The sequence below is a fragment of the Ammodytes marinus genome (genome assembly GCF_949987685.1).
Source record: "Ammodytes marinus genome assembly, chromosome: 13".
NCBI lineage: Eukaryota > Metazoa > Chordata > Actinopteri > Uranoscopiformes > Ammodytidae > Ammodytes > Ammodytes marinus.
Window position 1 is genome coordinate 15,056,465 of NC_137217.1, and position 20,255 is coordinate 15,076,719.

The 20,255-nt window shown below is 40.4% G+C and overlaps 1 protein-coding gene across 2 annotated transcripts in view; it reads right to left on the reverse strand.

Annotated features, from left to right (window-relative positions):
* The window catches only part of deptor (DEP domain containing MTOR-interacting protein), a 28,339-nt gene that overhangs the window by 5,928 nt on the left and 2,156 nt on the right, over nt 1-20,255 (reverse strand). For both annotated transcript variants that reach the window (XM_080040222.1, XM_080040221.1), the window contains exons 3-9: nt 18,648-18,826; nt 17,821-17,944; nt 8,489-8,667; nt 4,501-4,683; nt 3,209-3,346; nt 1,372-1,442; nt 673-777 (exon numbers count right to left, since the gene is read on the reverse strand). In XM_080040222.1, coding sequence (XP_079896348.1) covers nt 673-777; nt 1,372-1,442; nt 3,209-3,346; nt 4,501-4,683; nt 8,489-8,667; nt 17,821-17,944; nt 18,648-18,826 — 979 coding nt within the window. The remainder of the gene's footprint in view (nt 1-672; nt 778-1,371; nt 1,443-3,208; nt 3,347-4,500; nt 4,684-8,488; nt 8,668-17,820; nt 17,945-18,647; nt 18,827-20,255) is intronic.

Sequence of the window (20,255 nt, forward strand, 5' to 3'; positions counted from 1 at the left end):
GTGTCTTTTCTCAGACACCGCTAACATCCTGTCCTTTAAATAATCTGCAAAATTACGAGGAAGAAAAAAGCAGGAGCTTTGGAAAGCTCCAGATTGCCATATTAAAAAAAAGTATCTGCTGGACATTAGCAGTGGTTTAGCAATTATTCAAATGCTGACCTTTTAAAACACAACCAATACTTAAGTTCTTAATCACATGGTAAATGTTTCCATTCCAATTTCTCTCCAGCAAGTCATGTGTTGCTCTGCTCCTTGTTCTGGCTCCTGCTGCTTTCCAACTCTCCTCCCTCTCCATGTTGCGGTTTCATTCAGCTTTGCTTGGCATTCCCATGATTCCCTTCTGCCACTATGCTTACATGTCTTCAAGCCAGCTGTGGCAGAATGGCCACCATTTCCCTGTTTTGCTTCTTCCTGACACTTTTCCTGCTTTTCCAGCTACCCTCTGCTCCCGTTCCAACACATCCTCCTCATGCAGGCTAAAGTTTAAAGGAAGTGTCCTTACACTCTGCTTTCTATTGCCTTTCTTTTCCTCTCTCACAGTCTGCTCTAAAATATAACTGTATATATTTAAGTGCAGAGTCACCAACGCACTGTTCACACAACTACCAGCAATATACGTTTTCCATTTCTGCAACCAAATCCCACAAAGGGAGGGGGCTCTCCTGTCCTTACCTTCATGCCAGCAGCAGCTGCAGGGCCACCAGGGTCCACGGCCTGGATGTGACATGGTTTGCTGCCTCGCACCACAAAGCCCCAGCCCACAGCATCCCCTAAAATCTAAAGGAACAACGAGAACACATGTTGATACAATATAACATTTCAATGCACACAGTTAGTCAGCCAACATTTTTATTTGTTATAGATTTGTGGTTGCAGCTCTTTTTTCTTCTCTTTTTTTTTAAAAAGATATTTTTTAATGTATTTAACCTTTATTGACAGTTGAAGATCAGAGAGAAATATTTTAAAAATGGGAAGAGGGGGATGACATGCAGTAAAGGTCTGCAGGTTGAATTCGAACCTGCGACAAGGCCTGAGACAATATGGTACACGCTCTACCCACTACGTCAGGGAGCGACCCTTGGTTGCAGCACTTAAGTGGACAATTGTGGTCAGATTCTCTCAAAAATATTATTAAGCATGTCCCTTATTCAAATTTTGGTTTTCTTGTCAAGTGTGAAATCCAATTCATCCGAGAGGAAGAGCGGGGTTAAATTGATGAGTGTGTTTGTGTGTGCATGAGCTCTATTCATATGCACATGACTTTGGTACCCTACCTAATGTACATAAAGGTGTGTGTGTGTGTAATAGAGAATGTGTGACTGAGTATCAGTGACATAATCCATGTCTTTGTTTTGTGTGTGTGTGTCCTACAGTAAATGTCTTCTTTAGAAAAGGTCCTCCTGGTGTCTGCAGTTCCTCTGGACTCACTTGTCTTTTCAGAACTGTTGAGAGAAACACGCAAAAAATCAGGCTGCTTGCTGGCACAACCTAATACATGCACATACGCACACGCCCACACACAAAGAACACTTTTGGTCAAATAGTGTGCATGTATGTGCGCGTAAATATGGCTAATAGCAGTCACATGTTTACCGAGCCTTGAGGTTCACTGCTTCCTGAAACAGTATAGCTCCCCTCCCCCTCTTTTAACTTCCCCTAACTGCTACACACTTCAAAATGAGAGTAAGTGGGACTTTTGGGTAAAAAATATATGTTTTTAATATCATTCAAAATTCTCTGGGAAAATGTAGCTGACTCGGAAGAAAGCAAAGCCAGATGCATACATATACCATGAATAAAAAAATGCCTAACGACAAGTGTCATATTATGTGCACACATCTTTAATGATTACTGATTACATTTCTGAGGATTGAGATACTATGACTATGCTTTACAGGTACACATGTGATGAATTAATGAAAAGAGCTAAATGTCATGGTCCTTGGTGAGCATTTCGCCACAGATATTTGATAAGATTGCACTTCTTTTTCAGGATGAGTAAGGGCATTTAAATGACATTTATAAACCAGAACTGATCAAACGCACTTCACAAATAATTGTGTGCAAGGATTCACTTCAGCAGCTGTTTAGCAAGTTTTTGGATTAGGGCTATGCTAAATCCGGTTTATTTTACACAGACAATAAACAACGCCTATAAATGAAGAGAAATGTGCGCAAAGTATGTAGAAAATTCCTGACTGCCTGTGGCCTGTGTGTCCTGTACTGTATGTGTGTCCTTGACAAATCACTTGTAGTGAAGTACTTCCTTCTAATCTGATAAGAAAGAGGAAGCGAAGCGAGAGAGGGCTTTTATCCTCCGGACCTGGACGTTTCCATAATCTCTCTGTGGAAATCCTGATCAGATCAGAACAACTGCGTTTTAATACCTCATCATCTGCCGTTTCTCCTTCCTATCAGAGGCCTGCATCTCTGTTTTTTAAACTGGTCTGGTTTCATAAATATCAGAAACTGCACGGGACACAGACCTCCTCTTATTCATTGGGCTGCTTCTGATGTTTTATATTTAGGACTCTTTATCTTCCCACCATGTGATTTGCAAATTAACTGGATAATGTGAAATAAAATAAAAATTCAGTGTGTGTGTGTGTGTGTGTGTGTGTGTGTGTGTGTGTGTGTGTGTGTGTGTGTCAGTTTGTGTGTGTGTGAAGGCCTTCCTTTTCCTGTTCATTGTGTATCGTGAGTGTAAAAAGAGACCCTGTCAAGGACTCTGCTTGGATTCCACACATCAAAGGAAACCAAACAGTAGTTAAGACACACAAAGCACACACTTTCAAAACTCCGCTCAATAAATGAAAGAATTCCCATCTCCAAATGATATGCAGGATTATCAATTTGTTAGAAGCAGCATATATTAATCTTCCTTCCTTCCAGTTAACGTGAGGTCATTAAGCCTTTTTCTCTTTAGGTTTACAGTTTGTGATGGAATAAATGTCAAAAGGTGGTATAAACTGTGGACTGTTTGTTCTTATGTGCTCACAAAGAAATGGTGTTAAGGGATGAAATGTTTAATAACTGTTATGTATAAGACAAAGTAAAATAAGGAGATACCGTCAAAAGAAAGAATACATTTAAGGTATAATCAATATGTAAACATCAACTATTTCATTGTTTTCCATCTCTGGTATTCCTTGTGAGGAGCCTAATCTAGACTCCATGTGTGTGTACATTAGTGCCCTTGTCCTCTTACCAGACTTGGGGTTGTTGAGGACAGGCGGACTGCTGCTGAGCGTAGGACTGCTGCTGTAATAACCGCTGCTGCCACAGCTGCTGCTCATGCTGCTTCGCCGAACTCCCACTACCATCTTTATCTCTTTGGTGGGACTCACTGTGACAGAGGAGGACAGGGAGAGACGTCAGAGAGAGACAAACAGATGTGGGGACGGACGGACTACATAGTTGTAAATTAATTTGGCAGTTTATTAACTTGTCCTTTCTACCTGCAGGTTAATCATCATCATGAAAATGTACAAACCTTATCTGTGTTTACTTTTAGTCAGTATGGGTTCAACTTTTCACAATGGCCCATTGGTGCCTGACTGTTTTACTGATACAATTGCCGACTTCAGTTAAGCCAAAAGTCTCTCTCTCTCTCTCTCGCTCTCTCTCTCTCTCCCATTGTTTGTTAAAGACAAGATCTTTACGATACTTCTTTGACTGGTGCAGGTTTCCCTGAGGAACCTTTCTTCAATAGATGATATAGGTTTTTAAGAGAAAGTCCCAGTCTTCAGTAGTAGTTTATGTGTTACCAGAGTTTGAACTTGGTTTGTGTTATATACTATTATATTATTATTGTATGTGTTTTAGAGCTGCTAATTTTTTAATATTACAATGCAGCATCTGAATCGCCATGTGTCTAACCATTTTAAGTTAAAACGGTTTGGGGTAACTGTGAGTGCTATTTATCACATTCAAAGGGAGAGACAAAAAGCAATAATATCCACCGCCAAAGAGTGCAGAGCATTTCGCCACAGCTAGACTACTTATTATTCAGAGACCAAGTTGACTTGACATTTTGATGACACAACAGGACTTAGTACTTTTTTTACCACATTCTTGTGCTTGGCAACCAGAATAGCTCGCCTCTACGTATTATCTTTAAAAGGCATAGACCAAGGACACCAGCTATCCTGTGTGTGTGTGTGTATGTGTGTGTGTGTGTGTGTGTGTGTGTGTGTGTGTGTGTGTGTGTGTGTGTGTGTGTGTGTGTGTATGCATGCCATGCAAATTGGAGATACATATGTCACTGTTGGGATTTTTTTCTCCTCTAAAACAGAATCATAAAACCGAGAACCAAGGAAATCATTTTGATTTCATTTAAATAAAACAGTTTACCGTCAACTTTTTAATGAAGGACATGTAACCTCAGCTTCTATGGCAACCACACACTGATCGTTATTAATCACTGCAGTAAGTTTGTAAAACTGGACATGATCACTGCACACACAATGACGTACTCCACATACTTAGGTACAGTTTTACCTGAGAGAAAGCTGGTGTTGCCTCCATCTGAGTTCTGTTTGCGGAGACAGAAGGGGCTGTCGTGGCTCTCGGGGATGCAGCGGCTGCGCTCGTGAATGAGTTCCATCAACCGCCGCCGGCGCCGGAAATTCATCCTGAACTGGAAGAGGAGGGGCCCGTCCACAAAGTGATGCTTGTTGGTGACTGGTGACAAAGCAAGATGGACAGGGAGAGGATAAATAGGCTTTGTTAAAAGTTAGGGGAAGAAAGCATAGAAGGCTTTCACCACATGCCACAACGGATATTTACAGATTTTTTTTAACCTCATTACCATCTCATCTTAATATTTCCCCTTTAGGAAATAGTATGAGCAAGGTAGGGATGTAAATCGATTGTTATATTCAGAAATTGGTTGGGAGTGAGAATTTAATGCCACACAGAAGTGTAATCTTTTATTCTACAGGCCAGCTTGGCCGAAAAACCTCAAGAGTCACGTTACTCACGTGAACTCAACTCGGCCGAGTCTGAAACTCTGAACTCACTGAGCAGCACTAAACAAACTGAGTCCACTGAGCAGAATCACCTGCACAAAGCAAACATAAAGGGACCTCAAAGATTGTCGCCCTCAGCCATATCAGCTGAGCCAATAAAGAGCAGATGAACTGAGCACAACTATTTATTTAAATTCGAGCTTGCCAAAGCAAGAGAAAATGTCACATGTGACCAACGATTCACCATCAATGTTTCAGCCCAGCTTTCACTTTAATCTTTTAAGGGTTTAAAAAATATAGATTATATATCAGAGGAGGAGATTTTGAAAAGTGGAAAATAAAATGATAAATGATCTTAGGAAAATTTACATATTATTATTATCTTAAAACACAGAAAAGTAAACCCATCAATCACTGTTTAATGTATCAGCCTTCAGTATATGGAGAAACACACATTGGGCTAGTGGTTAGTTCACGTCTTTTTGTGGGTGAGAGGCTCATGTTAACTTAGCAAAACCCTTTTATTATATGTGACGAAAGAAAACACCAGCATGGCACAGGCTTCACCCTCCTCCCTACACTCAATACAAACTGGCTAATATCTGCTTTCTCCAGCTCTGTTTTGACTGGTTTTGGAAGATCTTGCATAACATTTTCTTGTACATATTATCTTCAACATTTACTTTCAAGTGCGTTTTAAAGTTGCCTCTATGTGGTATCCCTAATCTCAGTGGGGAAGACGTATAGTGTAGAAAGAACAGCTGCCATACTGTCCCACAGGAAACAATGCTAACCAGACACAATGTGGATCCATCCGGAATGGCCCCCTATACATCATTATGTATGAATGTGTGACCTGTGTCCAGCAGAGTACATAGAAGGACTGCAGATTAGCTAGTAGCTATCTCTTCTTCTCTACCATAATGTGTTTCTAATGTGACCCCAAGGCCAGTAACACCTATTCTATAAAACAACATTTGTTTAACCACTTACTGTAAAAAAGGGCGTATTAGAAATGTGCAGTGCAAAGTCCACATATCAACCGAACCATGTAACACAAGTGCAGTTACTTACACCATGAAGTCACTGAGGGCTGACAGGAAGCAGATCAGGCTCTGTACTACGTTAACTAGAGGTATTTTTATGATGTATTGTTCCTTATGGCCATATACATTCATAAATCACATCAAAGTACTTCCACAAGCCATCCACAAGCTGTGTTGAAGGTTATATTGTACATGTGATTTATTCCATTGTGAATTTATTTACAATAATGCTTCTCTTTAAGCTAAAATTCAAAGACAAATGTGTAGCCACTGCATGCCACATGGAGAAATCTGCAATTCCGAATGTTCTATGAAAACAAAAAGCGTTCAGCACTGAGGCCATCTGACTCCTCAGCAGTAATACACATCCTGATTTAATTAAACACGATGTGGGCAACAAACTTCAGCGTTAAATCGTGATTTCATGCCATGTGGTGACCGACAGACACACATTCAGGATGTATGTCCATTGTTTAACAAAGTCTCAAAATGATCTCAAACGGGCAAATACACAAATGCACAGGAACCATAAGTGGCTCAGCATTCACTGTAAAATGTTTACATTTAGACAGGAGATACTTTAGACATCAACATCTACTGTTCAGTGAGGCCTTACAACAGCTGGCGCTAATTATAATAATTGATTGGATTTATATAGCGCTTTATTTCTCTGTGACTCAAAGCGCTTTACAGGGTTCCAGGTTCAATTCGTTCACACACAGTCATACCGGTGGTGGTAAACTACGATAGTAGCCACAGCTGCCCTGGGGCAGACTGACGGAAGCGTGGCTGCCATTCAGCGCCAACGGCCCCTCCGACCACCACCTCAAACATACAGCAATCATACACATTCACACAATTATGCCTTTGATTGGCTCGACTTAAAGTGCTCACTCACACCTGGGAGTAGCGTTTCTGATTCCACTGCCCACAAAGTAGCAGCATTAATGCTCCATTAAAATAAGTTCATCTTAAACTACCAATAAGCTACTATAAAAAGTAATATAGAATACCCCTTTGTTTCTTTAAAAAGTGTATTCATGCAATGTAATGAAAAATGTACGATCAGCTTATTCATTATTTTAAGATTGATTGGACAATAATTCTAAATAGATTTTAGGACAGATTACAGAGCATTACAGAACATACTAGCTAAAAACTACAATGCAGCTCACATGTTGTACAACGCTTTTTTGTAGTGCAATATTTAAAGAAAAAATACTTTGAATAATACTATGCTGTATTTTTCATTTTAGAAACATTTTGAACGTCTTTTAAGATAGTTGTATCCTGGTACAGTACTTTTACTTTAAACAAGGGTTCTTATGGCTTGTTATTCACAGATAACATGATACCTCTTGGATCTGCCACAAGTGGAACTTCATGACCCTCTGATACCCATGACATTAAGGTCACATTTTCCCCAAGTATATTACTCAGTAACATTACGTTACTCTATCCAGTCTTGTACTTTAGCCAGGTCAGGTTAAGCATAAGAGAAATAGAGACTGGTGAAATACAACCTCAGCCACTGGGAGACATAATGTGGGTCAGTCCTGAACAGCTGGGAACCCAAAATGAGCCAAAATGAGTTTTAGGACTGTACGAGAAACCTACTGTTCTTCTACTTTTAGATTTAGGTGTACGTTGTAGGAGTTTATTTAAGAAAAAATTTAAAAGCAGGTTAGTTTTATATGGACTTTTCTATGATGCTTAAAGGCCTACTTCACCGGTTTGAATATGAAGGTGTATTGAATTCTGAGATCCTATGTAGTATAAATGTGCAAAAAAAATTAAAATCGATTCATCCTAGCCTGAGAAAAGGCAGAAAGAGTGTTTTTTTTAACCCTATATTTCTCTTTCCCGTGACATCACAGAAAGAGAAATATAGGGTTAAAAAAATACGTACTCTGTAAATATTACTGTGATGTCTTTTACTGTGACATCACAGTAATATTTACAAAGTAAGATTTTTTTTAACCCAATATTTCTCTTTCTGTGATGTCACGAGAAAGAGAAATATAGGGTTAAAAAAAACACTCTTTCTGCCTTTTCTCAGGCTAGGATGAACCGATTTAAAAAAATTTCGCACATTTATACTACATAGGATCTCAGAATTCAATACACCTTCATATTCAAACCGGTGAAGTAGGCCTTTAAGTGGGCCGCTGAGTCTCAAGACTGCACATGACTTTGACAAGGACGCAAGTTGTGTTTGAGTGTGCAGATAGAGCTGTACTCATACAATGAGTCTACAACCGTTATCAGATTGCGTGACTCAAAAGTGCCAAGCACAGGTAACACAGTTTAGTCTGAATTCAACTGATGGGAGAACTTGTACTATGACCTACATCATGATCACGACTCTGCATGTACCGATTGAATGATGCAGGTGTTTGCTCTATAATACTGTTAAAAATGTTTTCAGCAGATCAAAGAAAATTTACACGCATTTCGGCCCATGTCCCTCACCGTGCTGGATGATGCCGTGTTCAAGGAGCCTCCGTCCCAGCCGCTCTGCCTCCTCCCTGGTGGCCATCTCCCCCTCCTGTAGAAGCCAGTCGATGAACTCGGAGGCTACCAGCGCCCGCTCATATGACCCGCCCTCCTCCTCCCTGGTTTGTGAAAGGTTGTTTTCTGTGTTCATCAATCTGTACAGAGAAAAGATAAAGTTGGATAAATTCAACAAGAAGTTCAACAAAAATTGCATGACCACCTTATGAGATAAGTCACTGGCACTTTGCATCGACTAAATACACTCAGCTGAAAATGAAGCAACCCACTCCACTAATGGCCGTTAGTCAGAAGCTAAAACAGAGGTTAAGGTCTATCTTAACTGGGATTACTTTCAGAGATTGGAATCAATTCAGTTTTGGATTCTGAATAAATCCAGCATCTACGTTGCAGTGTACTTGACTGCATCCATTAATGTGAATATGCTTGAGCACTAGTCTCATCTCCATAGTGGCAAATTCAACTTTAAATATTTGTCCCGGAAGAGCAATTGGTTTTGCAACAAGAAATCACAGATAAACAAGACAAAAACCCTGAAATACAGTCATCTTTGTCAAAAAGAACAAGAAAAACAACAACAGCAACAACAACACCATGTTTTGATGTCAGTAAACAAGATTAATAAGTATAAATTAATAACATTGTGCAAATTACCGCATGTATTCAAGCAGCCGGTGTGTGTTCCAGCAACGTTATAAATAGTACATAACTAGATGATGGAGAGCTATAATATGACCCCCATGGTACTGTTTAATTACCCATGAGATGTGAAAAGTGGGAATTTCCAGAAGGGAAAATATTCCAAAACCAGCTGCTCAGCCCATTTCTCCGCTCTATAATCAATCCCAGTCGAAAGACACAAATACTGAACTGTAACTGTAAACGCATTAGCACTTCAACCACAACCACAACCACACCACAGAGTGAATCTTCAAACCATATCTATGTTTTTCCTAGAGCCACATGCACTAAAACTACAGAACAGATTAGCAACAGCACAGTGATTAATCGAGCCAAACCTTCAAGATCTGCTTCACTGGTAATCATTGGAGGCATGCGTAAAAGCTAGAATGAAAATCAGTTTAACTGCAGATGATTAGGATTCATGAAGTTTCTCATAATTGTTTTTTTCAATATCTAAATTAACTTGCGTTTTACCGTTTTAATGATATATGTGTCAGTTTAAATGGTATCTGAGCTAGCTCTACTGGATGACACCAAATGACATACACACACTTAAATTTAGACAAATGCACACATGCAAAGAACATAATTGCTGACTCTCTCCCTGTGCTATTATCTTAAATACACATTCACACCCACATTTTCAAACAATAAGAGATTTGTAGGAATGCTGAGAACATTTCATGAACTAAAATTATGTGAAGTTGGAAAGTTGCCAGATAAAGACTCTGATTGTCAGCATCAATAGAAGCAAAAGCAGTTGGGCTCTGAGCTAGGAAACTTAACACTGACCTAAATAGACAGGTCCAGATTGGAAAGAAGAACCAGAGCTGTATTATTTAATCTGAATTATTCCGACCACAGACGTGACTTTTTTCACAAATTCATACCAGATCAGTCAAGAGATTAAACACAACGTTCCTGTGAAAAGGTTGATTAATGACAGGATTAAGGAATAGTTAAGGAGTATGCTCATTCAGTTTATTTCAGAGTTAGATATAAAGATGTTTGTATGCTACAGACGAGGCCACATTAGAAGCCAACATCATAATGGAATTGTTGAAGGAACTGGACATTATGTTCCATGAGAAGCGGCTGTGTACACAATGCCATTTAATCTGTGTAATTTGTTAAATCAAGAGTTAAGTCAACGTTGTGTTAGCTCCAAGGTTGACTCAAGTTATGTGTCTCAAAGTAAAGCACAGAGCTCGGGACAATGGCATCTTTTGTATTACATGAGTAATTTAAGTATATTACAGTACACACGTGACGTGAGCCGGATATAATGCACGCAAGTGGATCATGATAAATCAAAAGTGGGACTGGATATCCATAACATTTCCAGTTTCCAGGGATACGTACTGTATTTGCAGGATCACCAGACTTTTTTCCCCTCACAGATTTGCTCTTGTATAAAAGGTGGGTAAGTGATGACCCTCTCGGGCCATAAAACAATTTAACTTAAAAAAACAAAAATAGTACTTTCAGGGTCATATAAGGGACACGTGAGAGCGCTACTCTGTCAGCGAGTATCACAGAGCAGGCAAAGGTTTTTGGTGAAAGAAGCTCCTTTTTGACTATCTGAATGAGCTGATTAATCTACAAGGTGATCAGAAGACGTGTGTGTCATATAAATAGTTCAAAATATAAAGAGCATATAAAACGTCAGACTTAGAATCATCTCACTTGGAGGTATACAGGAGGAGTGTTTCTTTCTTACGTTTAAATATTTAACGCAGCACCTAAGTCATTTCTAAAAATAGCAATTTTGTAGGTTGAAAAAGCTGAAGTGGAGGAAATCTAGTTGCAATGGTTTTCCTCTAAATTTCTCCATTTAGTGACTCTACCTTCACATTTAGAGCCTTAAAGAGCATGCAAACGATTAGCTTAACAAGAGAAGCGCCCACCTCAGTATTATTGAGCTTTACATATCAAGATGTTTGATTGTCACTTTGATTGGCAAGTTCGATTTTTCTAAATAAATTGTAACCGTTTCCTGCACGACCAACGTTTACATTTGCAGACACATTTTAGCTGTAGATTCCCAATTCCCATTTAACTGTATATACGTCTGTTACTTGTTGACTTAACTGTCCAGCATACATACAGGTGAAAGTTTAACACAACCAGTTCTGAACCTTCAATGAGCTATAACTTTATCAAGTCAAATGTGATTTATTTGTATAGCCATTAATCTGGGTGACAGCCCGCAAAAGGCTCCAAACAGTGACCTTCTGGAGTAACAATGATTGATAGTGTTACATACTGTACTTATCGGGACTTTCAGCACAGATTAGAATGACTTTGCCTTTGCAATTCAGTGACACAGACATAGTTTATATCTGTGGAATGAACCATGAACCAGAGGTATGTTTAAAAATGAAAGGGCTATGTTTCTCTTTCTTTATTTAGAAACTACAGTATGTATGTATATGTTGCATTTAATGGGCCCAAACATTCAAAACCAGCAGTATGGTCCTTTGAGGACAATGGTACCTGGGCACTGAGAGACAGAGTCTAAGTTGTTTTAAACCAAAGCCTTGGAAAGACACTTGGATCAGATAAGCGGCCTTGTGTGACTCTCTGACTCTCTGACACCCACTAATGTATACACTGCCGCAGCAAGTGTTGATGAAGATACAGAAACTTAAGACATGTGTGTACACTACGAGAGGAGAGATGTATGTTAACAATATCCTAATCAAGTAGAAAGGACTCACCGACCACTTTATTAGGTACAGCGGTTAATTTTCTTGTTAAAACATATAACTAATCAGCCAATCACATGTGAGCAACTCAATGCATTTAGGCATGTAGACCTGGACGGGACAACTTATTGAGGTTGAAACCGAGCAACAGAATGGGGAAGAAAGAGGTTTTAAGTGACTTTGAACATGGCAATGTTGAGGGTGCCAGGAGGGCTGGTATGAGTATTTCAGAAACTGCTGATCTATTGGGATTTTCACTCCAAACCATCTCTAGGGTTTACAGAGAATGGTCCGAAAAAGAAAAAAAAAAAATATCCAGTGAGCGGCATTTGTGTGGACGTAAAATGCCTTGTTGAAGTCAGAGGTCAGTGGAGGATGGGCATACTGGTTCGAGATGATAGAAAGGCAACAGTAACTCAAATAACTACTCGTTACAACCAGGGTATGCAGAATACCATCTCTGAACGCAAAACACAACCAACCTTGAAGCAGATGGGCTACAGCAACAGAAGACCCCACCGGGTGCCACTCCTGTCAGCTAAAAACAGGAAAATGAGGCTACAATTCTCACAGGATCACCAATATTGAACAATAGACAATTGAAAAATCATGCCTGGTCTGATGAGTCTCGATTTCAGTTGCGACATTCAGATGGCAGGTTCAGAATTTGGCGTAAACAACATGAAAGTATGGATCCATCCTGCCGTGCACCTTCAACCATGCCATGTTCAAAGTCACCTAAACCCCTTTCTTCCCCATTCTGATGCTCGGTTTGACTTCAGTACATTGTCTTGACCACGTCTAAATGCATAAATGCATTAAATTGCTGCCATGTGGCTGATTAGCTTTTTGTTTTTATAAGCCATTGAACAGGTGTACCTAAAAAAGTGGCCGGTGAGTGTATATTTGACATTTTGGGTTTAATGGTTTTATTCCCTGTGAATCACATTCAATTTTAAATTCAACAGAAGTGGAATAGCAAAGTATGCATTAAAACAAAGTGTGGAACGTTTGATATTTATCCAATCTGGGTGTAGAAATGAAAGCTCAAAGCTTGGCCCTTATCACTAACTGAGATATATTCTTCAGCAATGTATACAACCCACAACTGCCCCCAAAAGGCTAACAGAAAAGACTCTACTGGACTGTAATCTACTATAGCTGTGAATGTGTGTGGGCATGGAGCACCTCGGCACTCGTGCCCCTATCTCACTGGGCTGCGACTGTTTGCGACAAGTTGGAGACTGCATTCGCAAACGAGTCTCTAAACTGTCTCCAAACGTTCGCGGAGGTCTCAATTTCCTCGCATGAGTCGCAGAGCCGCGCAGTCTTGTCGCATGAATTTTGAACATGTTCAAAAAAAGTGTGCGACAAATCAGTCTCAAAATAGTCTCAGAGTCGTCGCAGGTGTGTCGCACGTGTCGCAAACCCTTCTCAATTTAGTCTCCGCGAGTCAGAAAGTGCGAGAAGTGTGAGACAACTTTGCGAGGGTTTGGCGAGTGTTTGGCGACATATGAAACTAAATTGCGACTGCTTTGAGACAAAAATGAGACTGACATTCCGTTCGTGCGACACTCGCCAGACGTTCGCGAGACATAAATGCGACCTCCCGGCAAGTGTTGGGCAGGACATTCGCAAACATGTCGTAAGTAGCAACTCAGTGAGACTGCAAGTGAAAATTGTCGCAAATTGGCATATTTTGTCGCAATTTTGTGTCTCCAACTGGTCGCAAACAGTCGCAGCCCAGTGAGATAAGTCTACCCCAGATAAATAACGGTTAGATTGTTTTGATTCACACACCACCACATGTAGAAAAAAAGGAAAAAACATTGTCTTCACTGACTAACCCTATCATCTGGGGAAATGCTATCATAAAAACGGTTTGAAGTGCCTTCCGGCGGTTTGTTTAATGGGCTTTGTGTATGCTGATACTACAATTGCCAGCAACAGGGATCAAAGTGTGAGGCCTGCATGTGTGAGCAGAGCTGTTTATTTTTTTCCAATGGAAAAATAATAAGGAAAAACAATTAATGTCACATTCTGTGTGTGGAGCATTTACTGTGGTTGTTTAGGCATGTATAAAGATCTATGCTATAACATGCAGTCTAGTGTTGAAGTACAAGCAAGAAAGGACACAAAGAAGAGATAACCTGTCATTAGTGCTACCAACCTTACAGTGGCCATGCTCTACCGTTTTCTAATTATTGCTTACCAAAGAAATACATTAAAGAGCCCCTATTGTGCTTTTTCAACTTTTATGACCTATAAACTTTGTTATAATGATTTATAGTCATGTTTAACCATACTAAGGTGTCAAGTAATGACTTACAAGCATTTAGACATATTCCCTGCTGACCGTCTGTGCAGAGCGCTAAACACAAGGGCAGCCAGTCCGATTCACTTTTTCAAATTTCCGGGATTTATTACGTAGATCAATCCGGATTTTTCCATGTATGGTAATGCTGCAACGTGCTCAGGCACGCTCCGGCCATGCCCCCACCTGCCTGCTCAAATCTGCCTGCGCGCCGCTGAAAGTTTTCCGGAAGGTAACCGATCACAACGGAGTGGGGTTTGCAGGAGGGGGGCGAGGGGGCGGAGAAGGACAAAGCCGAGTGTGGACAGAGAATGCTGAAATTGCTGAGATGAGAGGAAGAGCTTCCCGAAAATCTACATGGTTTTTTTGTGCTGTGATTCGTGTCAGGTTGCTCTGTAGGAGTCATTAATGAGAAATTAAAACCAGAAAAGTAGTCTAATAGGAGATCTTTAACTTCAAACATTCAAATCCACTTCTGTCAACCCGCACTGGACATTACACCAAATTTAAGAGGTGAAAGAAAGAAACAAACAACAGAAAATAGACCACTTTTTAATCATCCAGACTACAGGTTGTCAGAATCAAAAGGGCAAAAAATAGAAAAAATCTGATTTGGCTTTTAAATAAGAATCTACAGCCATGCTAGCCTTTTTGTGAGACTGTGCAGTGCTAAATGCTAATGTCAGCATCCTGACATGCTCATAATGACAATGCTTGCTAACAGACCAGGGTTAAGATGGATTTTTACCATATTCATAATCCCATGTCAGCTTGCTTACATCTGCTAATTAGCTCTAAAAACAAAGCACAACTGAACAGTCAGGGGACCACCAATGTTTTTGTTGGTGGTGCATCAACATCCTAATAAAGATACATGTGAAAAAAACAAAGTGCTAATTGAGGTAACATTTTGCCATCCTTGCACAGAAAAAACATCGCCTCCGTTGGGGTACCATTATGAAAACAAGCAGTAAGAACAATGATCCTTCCTTGACAGAAGATATTTGCACTTTGCGCTCAGTCCCACAACATTAAAATAAACAACCATCTCTGTCTCTAGTGTCAAAGAGTAATTGTGAAGAAACTCAGGTTTGAAAGCAAGCAACCGCCAAGGCTTGAGGGGGGTTTGTGCGTGTGCGTATGTGTGTCACAGGCTGCACCATGGTGATTACATAAACACATAGCTTTGAGAGCTAAGACGACAGATGTCTCCCCTTGGACTATTTCTTTCTCTTATGCAATTTCAGTGCATGTGTTTAGGTGTGTGTGTGTGTGTGTGTGTGTGTGTGTGTGTGTGTGTGTGTGTGTGTGTGTGTGTGTGTGCGCGTGTGTGTGTGTGTGTGTGTGTCACAGAAAAAGACCTGAAAATAGGCCCCTGTTAATAAGAGTGTCGCTGTGTAAGAGTTAAGAGAGGGGCAGAAAAAGGGGTGGCAGGATGTGTAAAACAGGGAAGGGGAGTCAAGCTGTGTGTTACGCACACACGCACACACACACACACACACACACACACACACACACACACACACACACACACACACACAGCGAGTCTCTTATTTTCTTGTAAACGCAAGGACACAGTGCCTTTTTTTTAAACCCACTGTAGAGATGCCACTAATGGACAACTAAAGAAAGAAGTGGACATACTTAAACAGAGGAAGCGGTTACTATAGAAACAATTAGTCTCATCTCAAACAAAAACAGTCCCCTAAGTGATGTCCTTTGCCGTCCTTTCAATCCCGTCTCTGTTCAAATGCTATTAGTTATCACTTGTTAAGATGCTTCCTGTATATTCAGATTTTTTTTCTATCATGGTTACAAACCAGTCAAGCTCAATACTACGCTTTCTTATCTAATGGATCCAATTTACAAGCAAAACTAATTCTCTAAAAACTAATGGTGGTGACACTGCAGACGTACTTGTGCCGTGCAGCTTGCCAGTTATTCTCGCTAAGAGAAACAGAGAGGATTGCAGGAATACACACACACACATATGCTACAGCTTGCTAAGTGCCCAAGAGCTTTCAAAGGTATAAACAGTATCAGAAAGGGCAGCCATGGTCAAAATCATATCAGACCACTTCCATCTTTCAGGAGGTAAGCCTTAAAAATAATTAGTATTTGTAAAAGTGAATCACAGTGAACTATGGGTGTAGCTACTAAGCTTGGCATTTATTTTTATTTTTTTTAGTTTATTTATTTCGATCAAATTAAGCATTAAGTGAGAAGAGGGGGGAAATAAGTAGTATGGCCCTCTCTAAATATAACAAAACTTGCCAACTATCTCTGTAACTTCCTGGAGTCTTCTATGGTTGTAGTTTTTACATTTGTCTTTAAATTCAAACGAACAACACCGTCGTCATTAGTGCGCTTTAAAAAGTTGCTGTTAGGCAGATTTTGTTTCACTCTGTTTTCAGTCTTCATGCCAAGCTAAGCTAACTAGCTGCTACCTTTAAAGATCTCATATTATACACTTTTCTGTCAATATTATATGGTCTTAGAGGTCCCTAATACGTTTTTCTTTAGTTGTTTGCTGAAAAAAACGTTCAGATCATTTATTGTAGTATGCCTCTATACCCTGATTTTCAGCTAATCTCACGATGGCCTATTTTTGAAACCGAGCTGCAGCTCCCCTCGTAAATATACAATCTATGAGCTCCCCCCGCCCCTGTCTGGAAGCGAAGCCATTGGCGTCTGCCCATAGGTCCATAGCTTGCCGTGCCTGTACTGCATGTTACCACGGTTAGGTTTACACTGAGAAGAACCATGTCTAGTGCTAGTAACGCAGGAGCTCACCCGCACTTTGAACAGTTTGATATGACCGACCCTTGTCTACATGAAAGACTATGTTCATACAGATGCACTGACAGCTACAAGCCAATGGAAACGGCATGTTCACAATAAAAATCCAGCAAAAGATGGAGGCTACTGCGAAGCTAGCTCGGAAGCTAACGGCTAAAAATATCACAAAAATCAGCTTCAAAGTTAGACGTCGACTCTATTACCTTCCAATGCTTTGTCTTGCTAAAAACAAGGCATTTTCAGACTGCTGTGGGGAATATAAACAGCTTGTTATGGGCAAAAGATCAATGCTTTTCTCGAAGCTAGCTCGGAAGGTAACCGCTAAAAACATCACAAAAATCTGTGAAAAAATTAGCTTCAAAGTTAGACTTCGACTCTATTACCTTCCTATGCTTTGTCTTGCTAAAATCGAGGCATTTTCAGACTGCTGTGGGGAATATAAACAGCTTGTTATGAGCAAAAGAGAATTCTGACTGGGGTATATTGGAGAGGTTTTCAGAAAGGGGGAGGGGGAGGAAAGGAGAGATTTTTTTTTTTTAACTTTGGTAGTCCCTAGGCACACCGTGGACCCATAGTTATGTTCCAACACATTTAAAAAGTGCTTTTTGCATAATATGTGACCTTTAACTTTACGCCATACAGACATTAGAGTGGTGCCAAGCTTATCAATTAACCTCTGGCAAGAAAACTACTGTGAACTATTCCTTCAAAGTGGAATTGGGTTTTCATCAAAGCTATTTCCTTTAATCCCCAAAACATGGCTGACATGAGTGACATGTTCCTACTTTTCATAGATCCTCTGGCCCCTCATGAAGACTTTGGCCTCACTGTCCAACGGAAACGTGCCGTCGTCTTTTCGGAAGCGGTAGAACAGCTTCAAGTCTTTGAACTCCCGGTGCTCATCACACACTGAAAACATACAAAAATTATATGCATAGGGGGTTTAGTCTTCAGGGCTCCCCACAGAGGAGAATTGCGAAATACAGGAGACAGAACTTGATGATTGATGGCAAAAAGCCACAAAGGATGTGGCTTTTATTATCTGCCTGACAAGAACCAGAACATGTAATACAGAGAAACCCTGTTTATATACAGATAAGTGCAGCCTACGTTGGACTATGTTGGACTGTATGCTGCTTTAATAGTATCATAACCAACATGCAGTGACTTTAAACCACGAGACCCCAAAGTAAATACAAACCTGGTTCATGTGTATATCTCATGCATCTCTAAAGCTAAAATTATTTACTCTAGCAAGTTCCATCCAACTCAGCAACAGGGGCAATTTTAGTTATGACCTGCTGATAAGTGTGGGTGTATCTTGTATATACAGTCAATGGGTGTAACTAATGATAGTAGAAGGATAGAACAAGCTCAAAAGGGTCACATTGTGTGATCATGGGAATTTGAATCACGTTTGTATGAAGCACTCTTTAAAGTCTCAACAACATTAAATCATTAATCTTTAGAAAAAGTCAAGAAAGAAAGAAAGAAAGAAAGAAAGAAAGAAAGAAAGAAAGAAAGAAAGAAAGAAAGAAAGAAAGAAAGAAAGAACCTCGCTGTCAGAGAAAATTAAAAAAAACTATTTAAGATAGACAGTGCTCAGCCTTACCGTGGTGAATGATGCACTGGTCTAAAAGTTTCTGCATGATCTTGATGGCTGTGTCTCTGTCTGTGGCCTCCTTGTGTTCCATCAGCCAGTCAATGACCTCCTTGGCCACGAAGCAGTTTGGGTAAGTTCGCAGGTGGTGCCGCCGGTCCTTGATCACCTTGGCCTCGTGGAGCCGCAGCCTGTGGGGCAGCAAACATGAAGAACGCTTCGACGTGATTCCTTGATCAACGCTTAACTTTTCGGTTCATCAACAAATGACTGTGCCCCGTTCATAATATCATTAACAGTAAGTATCATCATAGTAGAGTGAGATAAAATCTAGTGTTGAGTATTACAAAACATGATGTTCCTAAAGAACATGTGGAACATTCATAGGAGGTCAAATCTATATTTATAAAATTAGACGGGACAAATCAGTGCTCTAGACTCCAGGTGAATGCATGCGTGGTATTCAAACACAGTGTGTAGGGAATGTATAATGGGCCTATACTGCATGATGACATGACAACCATTTAACGCTTATAAAAGATGGCCTAGATGGTGTTTTTACATCAAGGTGACCTCGTACTGAACCGGACTATTGTGAAACCGCACGCCACAGCCTTAGCTAAGCTTCCTGCAGCTAGCAAGTTCCACTCCATGCTGAGTCTGTTTGCAGCTGGCTAGCATCCGGATTAGCAATGACAGCCATCCCAGTAAGTACCCACACTAGATGAGCAAACAAGTCACAGACTTTTCCTCCAACCAGGTATGGCATCATCCCCTTCTCCTCCTCCTCCTTCTCCTTCTACTCCCCTGATCAGCTTCAGAAGGCTTCAGTCTAATCTAGCCATAAATCATTTAAAATGGAGCTGGGAGCAAAAACCATACATCTTGCCGTTTCCTTATAAGAAGAGGCCAAGGTGCCCCTTTTCGCTGTGGTAGATGTGGTAGGTGTTCTTACTCTGCTGGTTCCTCTTTGTTATAGCATTTATTAAAGTTGTGCCCGATTAAACAATGTCTACTGAATGAGTCTCTGGCTCCCTGGGTGTCTATAATGATGATGCTGTGTCCCAAAGCCTCACTCTGTCACAGAGTGATATGGTGCAACAAATCGTCTATTCACCACTATGAACTGGTCATAGGACTTTCTACAGCAGCTGCATGTGTCAAGAAAAAAAACGGACGGAAAGCACAGAAAGTGTTTTTCGTCCATTTCTCAATCCTGTGGCTGAAAGAACATCTGCTCTAGGACACGAGCCGTCGATGTGATGGGACAAGAATTTGTGATAAGACATTCTAAAAAAACTGCCCGTGTGCCGTTATCAGTACCATGAGCTGAGTCACCCTCGTTCCATGAGCTTGGCTCGTGATTGAACGATCAAACAAAGGTGCGGCGTAGGTACACTCTTTGCTTTCATACCAGCGTTGTTTCACGTCAGGTCAAGTTTTATGATTGGTGAATATTGTTGTTCACAAAATGAAATTGACTGGGACTTCCTCCCTCCCTTTGAACGATCAATTCAAAAGTAAAGGAGAAAGCCACGGTAGGGAGTCAAGGTAAAACAGAGGGTGAACATCTATCATTAAACAGTGTTATCGTTCTGCACAATGCAAGACTCATGTTAG